At 40.8% G+C, this 16,405-nt stretch overlaps 2 protein-coding genes across 2 annotated transcripts; both read left to right on the top strand.

Moving 5' to 3' along the window:
• The first annotated feature begins 10,310 nt into the window (after window positions 1–10,310).
• Window positions 10,311–11,717, top strand: LOC114383826. The gene has a single exon (XM_028343559.1). It carries the CDS (start codon window positions 10,311–10,313, stop codon window positions 11,715–11,717), a length of 1,407 nt encoding a protein of 468 aa, XP_028199360.1.
• Window positions 11,718–13,934: 2,217 nt separating this feature from the next.
• On the top strand, window positions 13,935–14,510 carry LOC114383825 (uncharacterized protein Mb2253c-like). The gene has a single exon (XM_028343558.1). The coding sequence runs from the start codon at window positions 13,935–13,937 to the stop codon at window positions 14,508–14,510; it is 576 nt and encodes a 191-aa protein (XP_028199359.1).
• Window positions 14,511–16,405: the final 1,895 nt, after the last annotated feature.

Genomic DNA, 16,405 nt, shown 5'->3' with positions numbered 1-16,405 from the left:
CAATTCCTTGAGGCTAGTGACATCTAGACCTTTAACCTTGACTTGATAAAAACCTTTTGCCGTTTTGATTTGTCCCCATCATTTTACCTAAAAAAAAAGGGTGGATCAAGACTCCGACATGAATGATGCAATGCGTATGCATGAAACGGAAAGAAAACAACACAAAAGGGGTAATTCACACATACGAGACCGCAGAGATCCAATTTTAATGCTACGTTTTGGGCATGATGGCGCCTCAACGTAGCATTTAAAAAGGTTACGTATCACTCCAAAGAAAACAACATCACTAGCAAAACTATAAACTAGTGCTATTTTACAAAAAAAAATGCATGAGAACGAATGGCACGGAGCGTGTTTGCTCTTTGCCCCTATTTGGGAACCTAGGACAATATCTAGGGGTCTCTAATAACTACTCCCCAACAATTCATAACTCACACGGCTGTTTTCTAGAGGTATCATCACTCAAGATAACAATATTGTGGCGGTATGGAATACCAGCGACAACACATTATAAAGAGAGAAAGCTCTAGACGAGGTTTCACTATTATCAAGCAAGTCGGAGACCTAGCATGATGATAGATTCACCTCCACTCCTTAAATTCCCATGAACCCGGGTGTAGGGCCCCTTTTTTACTCAAACCCGTGGGTGCTTAGAATGCAGTGTAAAGAATGTGAATAGACAACAATTATTTACATTTTACACAGTTCAACAAATGCACACACAAAGTTTCACAATTCCACAATTCCTAAAATAGGCCTAACTCACAAAAAGGTCCCCAGTGGAGTCACCAACTGTCGCAACGTGCCCTACGCGGGCGAGCGAGGGCGAGGCTCATGGGTGCGCTTTCCAAAGGAGGAAAGATGCGCGAAGTCGTCACCAACGTTTATTTGTGGAAAACGTCGGAAAAACCGAAGGAAACCGGTCAAAATGAAAATTCTAAGTCCGGGAGTTGTATTTACGCTTGAGGAAGGTATTAGCACCTCTCACGTTTGTCTCAAAGGACAATAGCCTGTTCTTTAGATTTCTGGAAATTGTGTTACCTTAACTTTTATTTCTTTTTATTTTTTGAGGTCGACAAAAGCGGGGCTTTTGCTCCTACGTATCCTCCTTTGGAGAGGAAATCAGACCTACGTAGTTCTTTCTTATGCGTGAATCAAGTGATTCTTTTTACTTGAGGGGTGATCATTTTAAGGCGTTGGACCTTAAAAATGATCCTTTTTTACTTAGTAAGAAATTGACATGATAAACTTTCAAAAAACCTATTTTTGTGGACGAGCTTGACTAGGCGAGTTGATTTTAGCCTTAGTTTCACTTTAGTTATTAGTCAATTCAATTAAGAATGAGAAGTCCTAAAGAGAAAACGTCTGATTGATCTTACGCTTTTATTTTACTAAAAGGTATTTTTTATTATTATATTATTATTTTACCTCTTTTTTGATTTCCAACGTGGTTACGGCACGACCGAACGGTCGGAATTCATTTTAACCAAAATTAACGGATGATACGATTCAAATGTTCGGTGGAAATTTATTTTATTTTTAGATTAAGCGAGAAATGACTTAAATAAACGGCTTAAGCACATCAAAAGGGGGTATAAAAAGTAGACGAAAACAAGAATAAAAATACATGCAACAAAATGTGGACCACCATGGGTACATATAATGAATTGAAAAGCTTGGTTTGAGGTACTTACCCGTTGAAGACTGAAGAAAACGAAGAACGAACGATGAATCTTGAAGAACGGTCGAGAATCTTCGCGTAATTACTCACGGAAACGTTACGGAAGCGCCTCGGCTTGGATTTTCTTCACGGAAATAATTTTCCTCAGCAAATTCGAGAGAGAGAGAGAGAAGTGTCTAAGGGGCTGAACCCTTTTCTTCTTCACTTCTCCCCCTATTTATAGCAAAATAGGGGAGAAGCTTGCCGCCCAGCTCGCCCAGGCGAGCAAGGTTGCTTCCTCCAGAAGCAACAGCCTTCTGAAGGAATCTTCTAGAGGGCCCAAGTGGGCCTGGTTGCTATTTGCACCCCTATTTTTACTAAATACACCCCCTCTATTTTTTTTGTGATTCTTTTTCCGTAATGTTACGAAACTTTACGAATTTCGTAACGATACTTATTTTTTCTTCCGCAAGGTTACGAACCCTTACGAATTATGTATTTACTCTTTTTTAGCTTTCGAAGAAGCCACGGAAACTTACGGATTGCGCAAAAACACCTCTTTTCGACTTCTGACATATTACGAAATTTCACGGATCGCGCAAGCCTGCTTCCTTTAGATTTCTGAGACGTCTCGGGACTTCATTTATTGTGCAACAAAGGACGCCAAGTATCTCAAAGCGGCTAACCAAAGATTGCATGTCATCAAGTAATAATTCCCGGACGAAATTAGGGTATGACAACATCTACACTTTTTTAGATTAATCTTCAACATGAATAGCATGTACCAAATTATAACAAGGATGCAGACTGCAACAACCTTTATAGTTAATAGGTTCATCGCCAAGTGAGAATTAGAGTCCACTCGAATAATCCTAAAACCTTTATGCCAAGCCATCCTTAAACCAATAAGGATAGCTGTTAACTCAGCTATCAAGACTGAACAAACCTCCTAAATTCGATATGAAAACACATATAGGCACCTGCATGATCCCTCAAAGCGCCACCACAAACTGATTTCGTTCCACCTTCAGCCACGACACCATCACAGTTAAGCACCACTTCACCTTAATTTAGATGAACCCACTTGATATTCTTATTAGAATTCAAATGCTTAGTCTTTGCCACGGGTTTATACAAGACTACACTTGTTTCGAAAGCTCTTGCCATATTGCAAGCCTTATTAATGATATCCTGTATGGACCAAACATCCCCCTGAAAAATGAAAGCATTCCATCTCCACCACAACACACTAAGAATACAACCAAACAAAAGATTCCAGCACACACCATTGGACCGGAACCTCGTTAGAAGCATTAAAAGTCAATCATCAGCAAAGTAAAAGGCATCATAATTATCAACACGAATAAAATAATGCCATACTATAACGAAACTGTGACAATCTCTGAAAAGGTGAAACAGGGATTCCTCTTTCTCCTCACCTAGAGGGCACATGTTTGATTGAGTCAATCCCAACCGACTTCTCGTAGTATTGGTGAGAACACATTCATGGTCATGGCCGTGTTCAAACGTTTCAAAGCCTGAGGCGATTATATTTAAAGATTTATTTAATATAATTTGTTTATAAGGAAGTGTTTCTAAATTTTTACTATCAATATATAAAACCTTAAAAAACATTTAATTTATCTTTTAACATAAATTTTTAGTAGTTTTAATTTTGAAAAATAACTTTCAACAATAACAATAATTACAAGTATTACCAAATAACATTTTACAAAACATATATATATATATATATATATATATATATATATATATATATTTGAACAATATTTTTTTAAAAAATAACTAATATTTTTTAGTGAAATACAAATTTCTTTTCTCTATACTTTATGCAATATATTTATTTTAAAAATAAATCTAAATCTTTGATATTATAATACTTGATAGAACTTGAAATATTTTTAAGAGTAATACAACATTCTTCTCAAATTCATATTCATTCGAAGATTTTAATTGTTCACAGTCTTACTAATAAAAATATTAACATGTAATAAGTTTAACATATCATCGTTTTAATTACTTTAATGCAATTTTAAAATTAGAGTCTTACTAAAAAAATAGTAACATGTAATAAGTTTAGCATATTGTCAGAACCTAATTTCATCCGGGTATGATGTTTTTATAAATTACAGTGTTTGTCACCAGTTGCAGTGCAAGCTTGAGGGATCGCTCAAATTGATGTTTGATTGTTAGATCCGGGAACAAAAACCACAAGGAAAAGGGGCAAAATGATCATTTTCTAGAAATTTCTGGACCCTAGCTCGCCCAGCCTAGCATTTGGCTCGCCTGGGTCGTGAAATACCTTCAGCCTTAAGTAACCAGCTCGCCTGGGCGAGCTGATGCCTTCAGTGTTAAGAAACCAACTCGCTTGGGCGAGCTTTCCCTGCACCAAATGGCCTTTTCCTATAAATAGCCATGCAGGGGAAGGGTTTCAAGGGCTGATTCTCTGAGGAACAAAAGGAAAAACACAGGAAGAGGAAGAAAAGAAGCAAAAAGCGAAGCCGAGGTGCCGTCGAACCACGACCGTGGATCGTTTCCTACATCATTTATCTCGCTAGCCTTGTACCTTGTGCAACAGTCGGTTAGTTTTTCTTAAGATTTTGATGTAATCTATGTACCTTTATTAGGTCCTTTGTGAGATTATGTGTGCATTTATTTTCTTCACTTACCGTTGGTAATTTCATTTTATCTATAAGGCTTGATTCTAATCGGTCATTAATGTCATGAAATTGTTTTTTTAGTATGAATGGAAAGAAATAAACCAAACCAAGAATGAAAAAAAAAACAATTCACAATCTAGTTTCTGTGCACCAAATATCACTTAAGGTTGGTTCAAGGTCCAATGCTTTAACGACTTTTTTTTGCATTTAAAATAAATCTTTCAAAAGGAAACATGAGTATTCTTATTAAAGAACTATGTAGGTCTAATTTTCTCATTGCACTCGGGGATACGTAGGGGCAAGGGCAACACCCTTGTCATTAAAAAAAATAAAAAGAATAAATAATAATAATAAATATATATAAAAGAGGGAAAATAAATAATTTTGAAGTCATGTTTTGCACACTCGACCAAAGACTACCGTCCCTTGTGACGGTTGCGTGAGGTGCTAATACCTTCCCTACGCGTAAAAAACTCTCGAACCCTTCTTTTCAAAATTTGCATACCTCTTTTTAGTTTTTCTAATGTTTTCCTTAAATAAACGTTGGTGGCAACTCCCACTCGTTTTCTCCTTGGGAGATGAACACGCTTTTATTTTGTTTATTTGATTTTGCTGTCCCGTCGTAAGGTAGGTTGTGACAGATGGCGACTCCACTGGGGAATTGTTAGAGAGTTAAGCCATTTGGTTAGTTTGCAATTTTTTATGACTTTTTCTTTATTTATGTTCCCTTTTGTCTTTTATTCTTATGTTATGCTCACGTTCATGATCGTTTCATTCTATCGCAGTTCTTTTTGTGGTTTTTGCTTCAACCTCATTTCTTTTATCCTTTGTTTGTTCATACTTGTATATAACCTTTGTCATGTTGTTATCTCTTGGTGTGCATCTTTGTATCTATTACCCTCATAGTTAGAAATAATTTATGTCATTGAATCCTCGGGTAGACGACATGATGTACTTGTTGTATTTACTCGGGATTTGTCTGCTTGCTTGATCGGTAGGGTTTGTTAATTCTTAGGTTGCTCCGTGCACACATGACACCTACACTTTTTGCACACACATTGAGATATTAGGCCCTATGCCCGGGTCTATGTGAGCCATAGGGACTGGAGGTTGATCTGTGGTCATGCTGGGTCTCCAACTCGCTTGATAACAGTGAAGCCTCATCTAGTGTTTTCTTCTTTTGGTGATGCACTATCGCTGGTAGTCCCTACCACCACAGTGTTGTTACTAAGAGGATGATATCTCTAGAGGCTGGTAATGTTACATGAAACTGCCCTTAGGATTTGTTACTAGATAGTGAACTTTTGGATCCTTTCCATTAAGTTCCTGATTTAGGGACATGGAGCAAACTCACCGTGTTTTGTTTCCCTGATCGCATCATGCATCTCTTCATAACGTCATAATGGACATATCATTCATGTATTTACCACTTATCGTATTTACGCATTGCGTTTTGCATAAGTCATTACATTGTCATACATATTCGTTTAGCATGTTTTTGTTCTGCCAATCACATACCCTCTGTTGTCATCAGTTGCATGTTATGTTCACTCATGCATACTCCTGCCATATATTTGCTCATGCTTTTTGTTCTTTTCTTTGCCATCAAAGCCTCAATGAAGCGTGAAAGTTTGCACCGCGTTCTTAGTTGCATGTGTTGGGTATCATGGAAATGATTATAAACAAACCATGTTGGGGTTATACATTTCTTTCTGCCGACGATGATTGAAAGTCACATGAACATGGTACCCAATGCATTGTTAATAGGAGAGGGCGGTCTTTCGGGCATCTTGTGTCAATTTGATAAATACGTTTGTTATGCATAGCATAACTATGTCCTGATCATTCATCATATCTTCTCTATGATAGGGTGTTGAAGTATTGGAAATCAAAATTTTTATTCTTATGAACACGGGGTCGAACCAAGCGCAGTCTTTTAAGAAAAGGTTATATCAGGTCAAAGTCAAAATTCTAGAAGTAGCTAGTTTATGAAAGTTAGGGCAGCAGATGGATCAAATTCAACGTCAGTCTTTTAGCAAGATATATGGAAAGATATGGGATCTGGCAATGATAGAAGTGTCAGTTGAAGCCATTGCATCTCTTACCCAAAACTACGACTAACCGCTCAGATGCTTCACTTTTAGGGACTTTCAATTAGCACCAACCATAGAGGAGTTCGAGGGGATCTTAGGATGCCCGATAGGAGGAAGGAAACCATACTTTTTTTCTGGATACTACCTTTCTATGGCGAGAGTAGCAGGAATAGTCAAGATCTCGGAATGAGAATTAGATTGAGTGAAGCAAAGTAGGAATGGAGTAGCGGGAATACCGAGGAAGTGCCTAGAGGAGAAGGCGGAAACCTTGGCAAGCCAAGGAGAGTGGGTATCATTCATGGACGTGTTAGCACTACTAGTGTTTGGGACACTACTATTTTTGAATGTAGACGAACTTGCAGATCTAGCAGCGATTGATGCCTTTCTTGCTTATCACCACAGCAAGGAAAGCCCGGTCATTTCTATTTTAGCATATGCGTATGATACATTCGACTTAAGATGCGAGAAAAGTAGTGTGAGAATTGTCTGTTGTACGCCTACTCTTTATGTATGGTTGGTATCCCACATCTTTAATCATGGAAGTAGATCTGTTTGTCCCCTATAAGGTCATCGCTTGTGTTTGGGAAAGGATAAAGCAAATTAGGAAGAACTCTTGGCAAGCATGACAGGAGCATCCATTAATTGGTTCCCACGATGGAAAGAAGGGGGGCCAAGAGTATTATGCTCATGTGAAGGATTTCTAAATGTCCCTTTGATGGGGACGAAGGGTTGTATTAATTATAACCCTATGTTGGCCATAAAACAGTTTGGATTTCTAAATGTCCCTTTGAGAGGTGCGCCATCGAAGGAAACCATCATGCCTTTCATCGCACGAGGGTTCAATGAAGCTAATACGAAGATACTTCAGAAGATCTGTAAGGCATGGAATGAAGTAGGAAGAAAAGATAAAGAGCTTAGAGGAAGAAACAATGGTGTCATAAGTGACTATCACAAATGGCTGAAATCTAGAACGCAAGGGATAGCTTGGCTAAAAAAGCTAAAGGGTCTGAATGGGGAAGAAGGAGAAGTGCCCGAGGAGAGTGAAGAGGTGCAAGCCTTGAAGGCTGAGCTCAAAAAGACAAAAGTAGCAAAGGAGAAGCTGAAGGTGGCAGTCACTAGAGTTAGAAAAGAATGCGATAAGCTGAAGGATATCAACATGACCGCCGCTAAAGCGCTAAAGCGGGAAACAAAGAAAGCCAGAAAGGAGGAGTGGAGTAGAGACAAGTTTCGAGGGGCTTTGTTAGGCAACAATAATGATCTCGAACTTAGAAAAGCCGAAAAAGACAAATCAAGGATGGAGAATGTGATGTTAAAGGATAAGTTGAGGAATTGTCAGAGGTCAAAGGGAAGTTTGAAAGAGCAGTTGAGCAAGACGGAAGATAATATGTTGATAGTCATTGATTAGTACAAAGAGAAGGTGAACCTAGCTGCTAGTCATGGGCAGATGCTGAGAGATGAACAGGCAAAGGTTTCAGCCTTGCGGGTTGAAAGAGAGGTAAGGGAAGAGGTGATAGAGTTATTGCATGAAAAAGGCATGGAGTGGATGGATAGGTTTGCTCTCACTCTGAATGAGAGTCAAGAGCTTCCGAGGCTGTTAGCCAGAGCCAAGACGGTGGCTAACACATACTCTACTCCCGATGAAGTTCACAGTCTTTTCAATTACTGCCAACACATGGTTGAACTAATGACCCACATAATTAGGAATCGCTGATGTGTCCATGTTTTATTTGCGCTTTGGCTCTGACAAGATGAACAATGTTGTTTTTAATGAAAATTAGAATTGATTCGACCCTATGTTCTACTAAATATCCTATGTAAAATTTGCAATACTTCAACGGCATATCATTTTCATGCATACACTTTTATTGGTCATTGCATTGCTCATTGCATTATTTCCTTGAAATCAGAATTGTAATCATTGTAATAAAAAAGAAAGAACGCATTTTACGGCACCCATACCAAACGCGTGCTAGAGCTAGAATAATGAGTGAGATAGAAGAGGTACAGGAACAGATGAAGGTCGACATGGAGGCCATGAAGGAGCAGATGGCAACGATGATGGAAGCATTGATAAGCATGAGGAAGATGATGGAGGTTAACACTGCTACAGTTGGTGCTGCAAGCACTGCTACTAAGGTGGACCCGATTCACCCGTCCGATTTCAATTGAGTGGGTCATCCAGTCTTGGATGTAGTAGGCCAAGGAGGCGAGGCGGCGGAAAATGAATGTGGGCCCCATTATGTTCAGGTTCAGAGCAAGCATTCTTTTCCGCCACATGGTTTTTTGCCTCCCAATTATACACCACCCACTGTTGTGTATGCTCCTGGTGAGAATTTCAACAATTCTACACCCATACTTATTGAGAATCAACAACCCCAACCTAATCATGCCCATACTTCTTAACCCATGGGGGAAACACATGAAGCTCCCCAAGACCACAATCTGGACGATTTCAGGCCGCACCTTGGATATACCACTGAAAGGCATGCATTTCCTGGTGCCCCCACGCCAAACGCTCCGGGGGGGCCTCAGTATCAATCACCACCCCAACCCTTGCATTTTGCGATAGAAGGAGGGCCTTCCATAGTACTTGAGAAGGAAAGGATTGAGCATATGGAAGAGAGGCTGAGGGCCATTGAAGGAGGATGAAATTATGCCTTTGCTGACATGGCGGAATTGTGCTTGGTACCCGACGTGATCATTCCTCCAAAGTTTAAGGTGCCAGATTTCGATAAGTACAAGGGAACTACTTGCCCAAAGAATCACTAGAAAATGTATTGTAGGAAGATGGGGGCATATGCGAGAGATGAAAAGTTGTTGATGCATTTCTTCCAAGAGAGTCTTGTTGGGGCAGCTATTACCTGGTATACCAATCTAGAACCTTCCTGGGTCCGTTCCTGAAAAGACCTAATGGCTGCTTTCATTAGGTAGTATCATTATAACTCTGATATGGCTATAGATAGAATGGAACTACAGAATATGTGCAAGAGAGATAATGAATCTTTCAAAGAATGTGCTCAAAGGTAGAGAGATTTGGTAGCTCAAGTAGCGCCCTTGATGATCGAGAGAGAGATGATTACCGCGATGGTGGATACATTGCCAATGTTCTACTATGAGAAGATGGTAGGTTACATGCCTTCAAGTTTTGCAGATTTAGTGTTTGCTGGCGAGAGGATCGAAGTGGGTCTGAGAAGAGGGAAATTTGATTATGCTTCTACTACGACTTCTGGTAATAGGAGGCCTGGGGCGAATGGAGCAAAGAAAAAAGAGGGAGAAACCCATAACATGACTATAGCGCCCACATGGTCGAGCCCCCCGCAAACCCCTCATAACCCCATGTATCAGTATCCCCTACACCAATACCATTATTACTCAGCCAATATCGGTCCTCCCCCCTGCCCAACACCCCTCCAACCAAGAGCACATAACCAACCGCATAGACTTCCCTAACATCACCCACAAAATCCATTCCCTACACAACCCAGGCCAAATGCAACTCCCAATCCCAACATAAGCACCAACCCGGGAAGGAATTTCCCAGAAAGGAAACCTATAGAATTCACCCCAATCCCAATGCAGTACACCGACCTACTACCATCCTTACTTAGCAACCAACTAGCAGTAGTGAGCCTGGGAAGGGTTTATCAACCTCCATTTCCCCGATGGTACAAGCCCAATGCTACATGCCCCTACCATGGTGGCATCCCGAGGCTTACGTTTCAAGAGGATAGTCCCAATGTAAGAACTAATCTGCTTGCAAATCAAAGAAGCTCATTGGTGAATGCCGTTGAAAAAGGGGAGTCTTAGGAGTTGGAGAAAATAGAGGATGTGTTGACCCCAAGACGATTCATCTTGGAGGTTTTCCGTAAGGCTGGCATGGTTGAATACAACGGTGATAAGGGGGATCGGTCCCCGCTGCATCCATGGGAGTTGCATGATGTAGAGACGTGCTTAGTATCCAAGGAGCTGTTGCAGGGATTGATAGATGAAGGGCGAATTGAAATTGGCCGCGTAATGAGGGAGGAAGGAGAGGTGTTCATGCAGTCAAGTGACACCAACCTGGGTAAGCCTAAACCTTTGGTAATTCATTTTACCAGAGATGTTACCACTCAAGTGCCTCGAGGTTTCCAACCCGTTGTGGTGAGAACACCATCTCCATTCCCTTACAAAAGTGACAAGGCGATGCCATGGAGGTATGACATACAAGGATCCTACGGAAGGCAAGACGCGTCTGTCATGTGTGTTGGGGCTAGCATGCCGACTACTAAGATTACGAATATTTCTAGTATGAGTGGCATGATGAGTAGTGGGCATCTTTTTGCTCCTCCCGAACTACTGGCAAAGTCGAATGACAAGGGAAAGACGAGGGAGGATGTGGTCGAAAGGGAGAATGTAGGCCCTGTGATGAATAACAAGGCCCCTGTCAAAAAGCCCATGGAGGAAGAAGACAGTTTTGGCAAGAAAGAGATATTTACTGAGGAAGCAACAAAATTTCCGAGAATCATTCAGCAGAGCGAATTCAAGGTAATTGAACAGTTGAACAAAATGCCGGCCAGGATCCCTTTGTTGGGACTACTCATGCATTCTAAGCCTCATCGGAAGTTGCTGATGAAAATTTTAAATGAGGCCCATGTGGCGCATGACATCTCAATGGAGAAGTTTAGGAGGATAGTCAATAATATCACTGCAAGTAATTATTTGACTTTCACTGAGGAGGAGTTGCCAATTGAAGGGAGAGGGCATAATAAGGCTCTGCATGTGTCGGTCAAATGTGTGGATCACATGGTGGCTAAGGTGCTTGTGGAAAATGGCTCTTCTCTTAATGTCATGCCTAAAACGACATTAGACAAGTTGTTGTTTGACGCCTCGTACATGAGGCCAAGCTCTATGGTGGTCAGAGCCTTCGATGGCAGTCGTCGTGATGTGAAAGGGGAAATTGATCTCCCGATCCAAATTGGCCCATGCACATTCCAAATCACCTTCCAAGTCATGGACATAACTCCCACTTATAGTTGTTTTCTAGGTCGACCTTGGATCCATTCTATTGGAGTAGACCCATCATCTTTGCATCAGAAATTGAAATTTGTGGTGGGGGGTCAACTTATTATAGTATTAGGTGAGGAGGACATACTAGTAAGTTGTTTGTCTTCTACGCCATATGTTGAAGCAGCGGAGGAGTCACTAGAAACATCATTTCAAGCATTGGAAATTATGAATAGTGCTTATGTGGAGTCTCCTCCAATACAACCACATTTGCCTGATACCTCTTTGATGGTAGCTTGAGTTATGCTAAAGGATGGGTATGAGCCTGGAACGGGTTTGGGCCGGAATGGTGGTGGCACGGTAAGCCTGTTGAAGATTGCTAAAAACTGTGGGAGGTTTGATTTGGCGTACAAGCCTACAAGTGTGCTGACAAAAGGAGGATTGCTTTGGAAAGGAAAGAGAAAAGCTTAGCTCGTTTATAAGGGCGAGGACCCCAAGTGGAGAGGGTCCCTATTTGTCACATTAATGAGAGCTTTGTAAGTGCAGGATGGATGCATGAAGGTCGGGTTGCTATGTTGGATGAAGAGACTAATCAAGATTAGCCGAATTGGGTGCAGCCCTGTTCCCCAGACTTTGAACTAAAAAATTGGCAGATCATAGAGCAACCAAAGATTTCTGTTTCGAATCCGATGTAATCAAGTAGTTTGGATCCAATTGTCGTGCCTAGGCTTTAAGGGTTACCTTCTTTGTTGGGCATTCTCTTCTTTAATGCTCTAGTGACCATTAATATACAACCTTTTATTGATATATTTCCTTTTTCACTTTTTTTCGGTTCATTTCTCCGCATATTTATTTTTGTTGCGATTAAATGATTTACCACAGATCCTATAATGAGTCTTGTGAAAGTAGCGGAGGACCTGGATGTTGACTTTGAGTAGCCAGTCAATCAAGCCGAGGAGGAAGAAGATGAGGATTGGATATTCCCCCCAAATTTGAGGAGAATAGTGGAACGGGAAGAAAGAGAGATAAAGCCGCATCAAGAGAAGACAAAGGTTGTTAACTTGGGCACCAGTGGAGAGAAAAAGGAAGTCAAGATCGACACTTGTGTGTCTACTAACATCTGAGATGAGTTAGTGGCTTTGTTGTGAGACTACCAAGACATCTTTGCTTGGTCTTACCAAGATATGCCTGGTTTGAGCTCAGAAATTGTGCAACACAGGCTACCATTGAATCCCGAGTGCTCCACGGTGAAACAAAAGTTGAGCAGAATGAAGCCTGAAATGTCCCTAAAATAAAAGAGAAGGTGAAGAAACAATTTGATGCAGGGTTTTTGACCGTCGCCCAGTACCCAGAATGGGTTGCCAATATCGTGCCAGTCCCAAAAAAGGATGGAAAGGTACGAATGTGCGTGGACTATTGAGATTTAAATTGAGCCAATCCAAAAAGGATAACTTTCCTTTATCGCACATTGACATTCTCGTGGATAACACAACCCATTTTTCCCTATTCTCTTTCATGGATGGATTTTTGGGTTATAATCAAATAAAGATGGCACCAGCGGACATAGAGAAGACAACTTTCATTACTCTATAGGGAACCTTCTGTTATAAGGTAATGTCGTTTGGACTGAAGAATGCTGGGGCAACATAATAGCGGGCCATGGTGGCATTATTCCATGACATGATGCACAAGGAGATTGAGGTCTACGTGGACGATATGATCGCAAAATCAAGAACGGAGGAGGATCACTTAGTCAATTTGTGAAAATTGTTCGAGCGACTACGTAAATACAGGTTGAGATTGAATCCCGTAAAGTGTATGTTTGGGGTAAAATCCGAAAAGTTGCTCGGTTTTGTTGTTAGCCAGAGGGGAATAGAGGTGGATCTGGATAAGGTGAAAGTAATTCTCGAGATGCTCGAGCCACGTATAGAGAAATAAGTATGGGGTTTCTTGGGAAGGTTGAATTACATTGCTAGATTCATTGCGAGCCTCTTTTCAGGTTGTTGCATAAGAATCAGTTTTTTAAGTGAGATGATGATTGTTAGGTAGCATTTGAGAGAATTAAATGGTGTTTGATGAATCCTTATGTGCTCATACAAACAGTGCCTGAAAGACCTCTTATTCTGTACATAACAGTGTTAGATAAGTCGATGGGGTGTGTGGGGGGGGAGGGGGGACAGTACAATGAATCTGGAAAGAAAGAATGGGCCATTTATTACTTGAGCAAGAAATTTACAGCATGCGAGATGAACTACTCGTTACTAGAAAGGACATGTTGTGCCTTGGCATGGGCAACTCACCATTTGAGGCAATATATGTTGAGTTACACTACTTGGTTGGTATCCAAAATGGATCCAGTTAAGTACATCTTCGAAAAGCCCGCTCTCACTGGGAGAATAGCTCGACGGCAGGTTTTGTTGTCAGAGTTCGATATTGTTTATGTCACCCCAGAAGGTAGTAAAAGGGAGCCCCTTAGCAGATTATCTAACTTAACAACCCATAAGTGATTATTAGCCTATGCATCCAGAATTCCCTGACGAGGATATTATGGCCCTGTTTGAGGAAGAATGTGAAGATGAAGACATAGATAATTGGATTGTATGGTTTAATGGTGCATCTAATGTGCTGGGTCATGGAATTGGGGCAGTGTTGGTTTCGCCAAACAAACAATGTTTGCCTTTCACGGCTAGATTGTGTTTCAATTGTACAAATAATATGGCGGAGTACGAAGCATGCACCCTAGGGATCCGGGCAGCAATCAACTTTAGGGTCAAGTTGCTTAAAGTGTTCGAAGATTCGGTGTTGGTAATCCATCAACTGAGAGGTGAATGGGAGACCAGAGACCATAAGTTGATACCTTATCAGGCTTACATCAAGGAATTAATGGAACTCTTTGATGATATATCATTTCACCATATTCCTAGAGAGGAAAACCAAGTGATTGATGCTCTTGCCACTCTGTCGTCCATGTTCAAAATAGGCCCTCACGGAGATTTGTCATGCATAGACATCAGAGGCCACATTAAGCCTACACACTGTTGTTTGATAGAAGAAGCGGAGGATGGTAAGCCTTGGTATTTCGATATGAAATGATACTTCAAGGACAAGGAATACACACCCGAGGCCTCTGACAATGACAAGAGGACATTACGAAGGTTGGCAGCCAGTTTCCTCCTGAGTGGGGATGTCCTATATAAAAGAAACCATGATATGGTATTGCTTCAGTGTGTAAATGCAAATGAGGCCGAGCAGATACTATTGAAGGTGCATGAAGGATCCTTTGGCACCTATGCCAATAGGCATGCCATGGCCCGAAAGATTCTGAGTTGGGTATTACTAGATCACCATGGAGAGTGATTGTTGTGTTCAGGTGAGAAAATGCCACAAGGTCCAAACCTTTGCAGATAATGTTAATGCTCCACATGTTCCATTGAAAGGGTTGTTAGCATCGTGGTCATTCTTGATGTAGGGCATAGACATGATTGGGGCTATCGAACCCAAGGCTTCGAATGGGCATCGTTTCATCTTAGTCACCATTGATTACTTCACCAAATGGGTGGAAGTGGCCTCATATGCTAGTGTGACTAGGAAAGTGGTGGTCAGATTCATCAAGAGAGAAATAATTTGCAGATATGGGTTGCCCAGAAAGATTATCACCGATAATGCCACCAATTTGAACAACAAAATGATGAAGGAAATGTGTGAGGATTTCAAAATCCAACACCATAATTCAATGTCTTATCGGCCCAAGATGAATGTAGCAGTTGAGGCCGCCAATAAAAACATCAAGAAGATCGTTTAGAAGATGATAGTGTCATACAAGGATTGGCACGAAATGCTACCCTTTGCATTGCATGGTTATCGAACTTCTGTACGTACTTCTACTAAGGCAACCCCGTTCTCTTTGGTGTATGTGCTTCCTTTTGAGGTGGAGATTCCTTCTTTGAGAATTCTAGCGGAGTTAGGATTGGAAGAAGCGGAATGGGCCTAAGCACACTTTGACCAATTAAATCTTATTAAGGGAAAAAGATTGGTCGCCATGAATCATGGGCGGCTATATCAGAGCAGAATGAAGAGCACATTCAACAAAAAGGGTGCACCCGCGTGAGTTCAAAGAGGGGGACTTTGTTTTGAAGAAAGTATCGCATGTTTAGAAAGATCATTGAGGGAAATGGGCCCTGAACCATGAAGGACCATTTATGGTAAAGATGGCTTTCTCGGGTGGAACACTATTACTCATGAACATGGATGATGAAGAGCTACCTTTGCCTATGAATTCTGATGTTGTCAAGCGATACTAATCATAATGCTTGGGGCAGTTTAAAGGCTCGATGTTTGGGCCTCTCCAAAGACTCATTAGGATCTTCATGTTTTAGGCTATCATTGTAAACAATAAATCGCAACGTTAATAAATATGGATTGATGTTTTGTATCTTTCTCTCTTTAATGTGTCTTTTGCATTTTTTATCATCATTGGATATGAATGTACGCTCTCGTTTTTCTTGCTCACATGACTCGCACTCCGAAGCCAATGGACAAATCTGTTCGATCAGAAATCGCTCGTTCGGCACGTTCGGTAAGGGTGCCATAAGCGTTGATTAAAATTGAACAAAAACACTTGGTTAATTGTTGCACTAAATGAATGTTCAATATAAACACGCATGCGATTGCATCTTATCATCTCTAAAAATTTTGCAAGAAAAAAATGAAATGAAGAATGATCAGTCATTAGGGTTATGATAGGCGCCACGCGTGAGGCTTGAGTAGACCTAGGGGCAGATAGGAAAGGCGATACGAGCATTTCGTAGCATTTTACATAGGGCTCTGAATTGGATTGGATTGACCAAGTGTTTGACAACATATTCACAGCCCTATGTGATATCAACTCAAATTAATAATTTACATAGGGTTGTGAATTGGATTGAGAAGATTATTTGAGTTGTTAATGGGCAAGTAAACTTGTTAGGTTTGAATCACCACATTTTTCT

Source organism: Glycine soja, chromosome 14 (genome assembly GCF_004193775.1).
Source record: "Glycine soja cultivar W05 chromosome 14, ASM419377v2, whole genome shotgun sequence".
In the NCBI taxonomy this organism is placed as follows: Eukaryota; Viridiplantae; Streptophyta; class Magnoliopsida; order Fabales; family Fabaceae; genus Glycine; species Glycine soja.
The sequence above is the reverse complement of the archived record's forward strand: the minus strand, read 5'-3'. Positions and strand labels throughout refer to the sequence as shown.

Coding starts and splice junctions, on each gene's coding strand:
- LOC114383825 (XM_028343558.1), top strand. CDS start 13,935: ATGCATCCAGAATTCCCTGACGAGGATATTATGGCCCTGTTTGAGGAA.
- LOC114383826 (XM_028343559.1), top strand. CDS start 10,311: ATGGTTGAATACAACGGTGATAAGGGGGATCGGTCCCCGCTGCATCCA.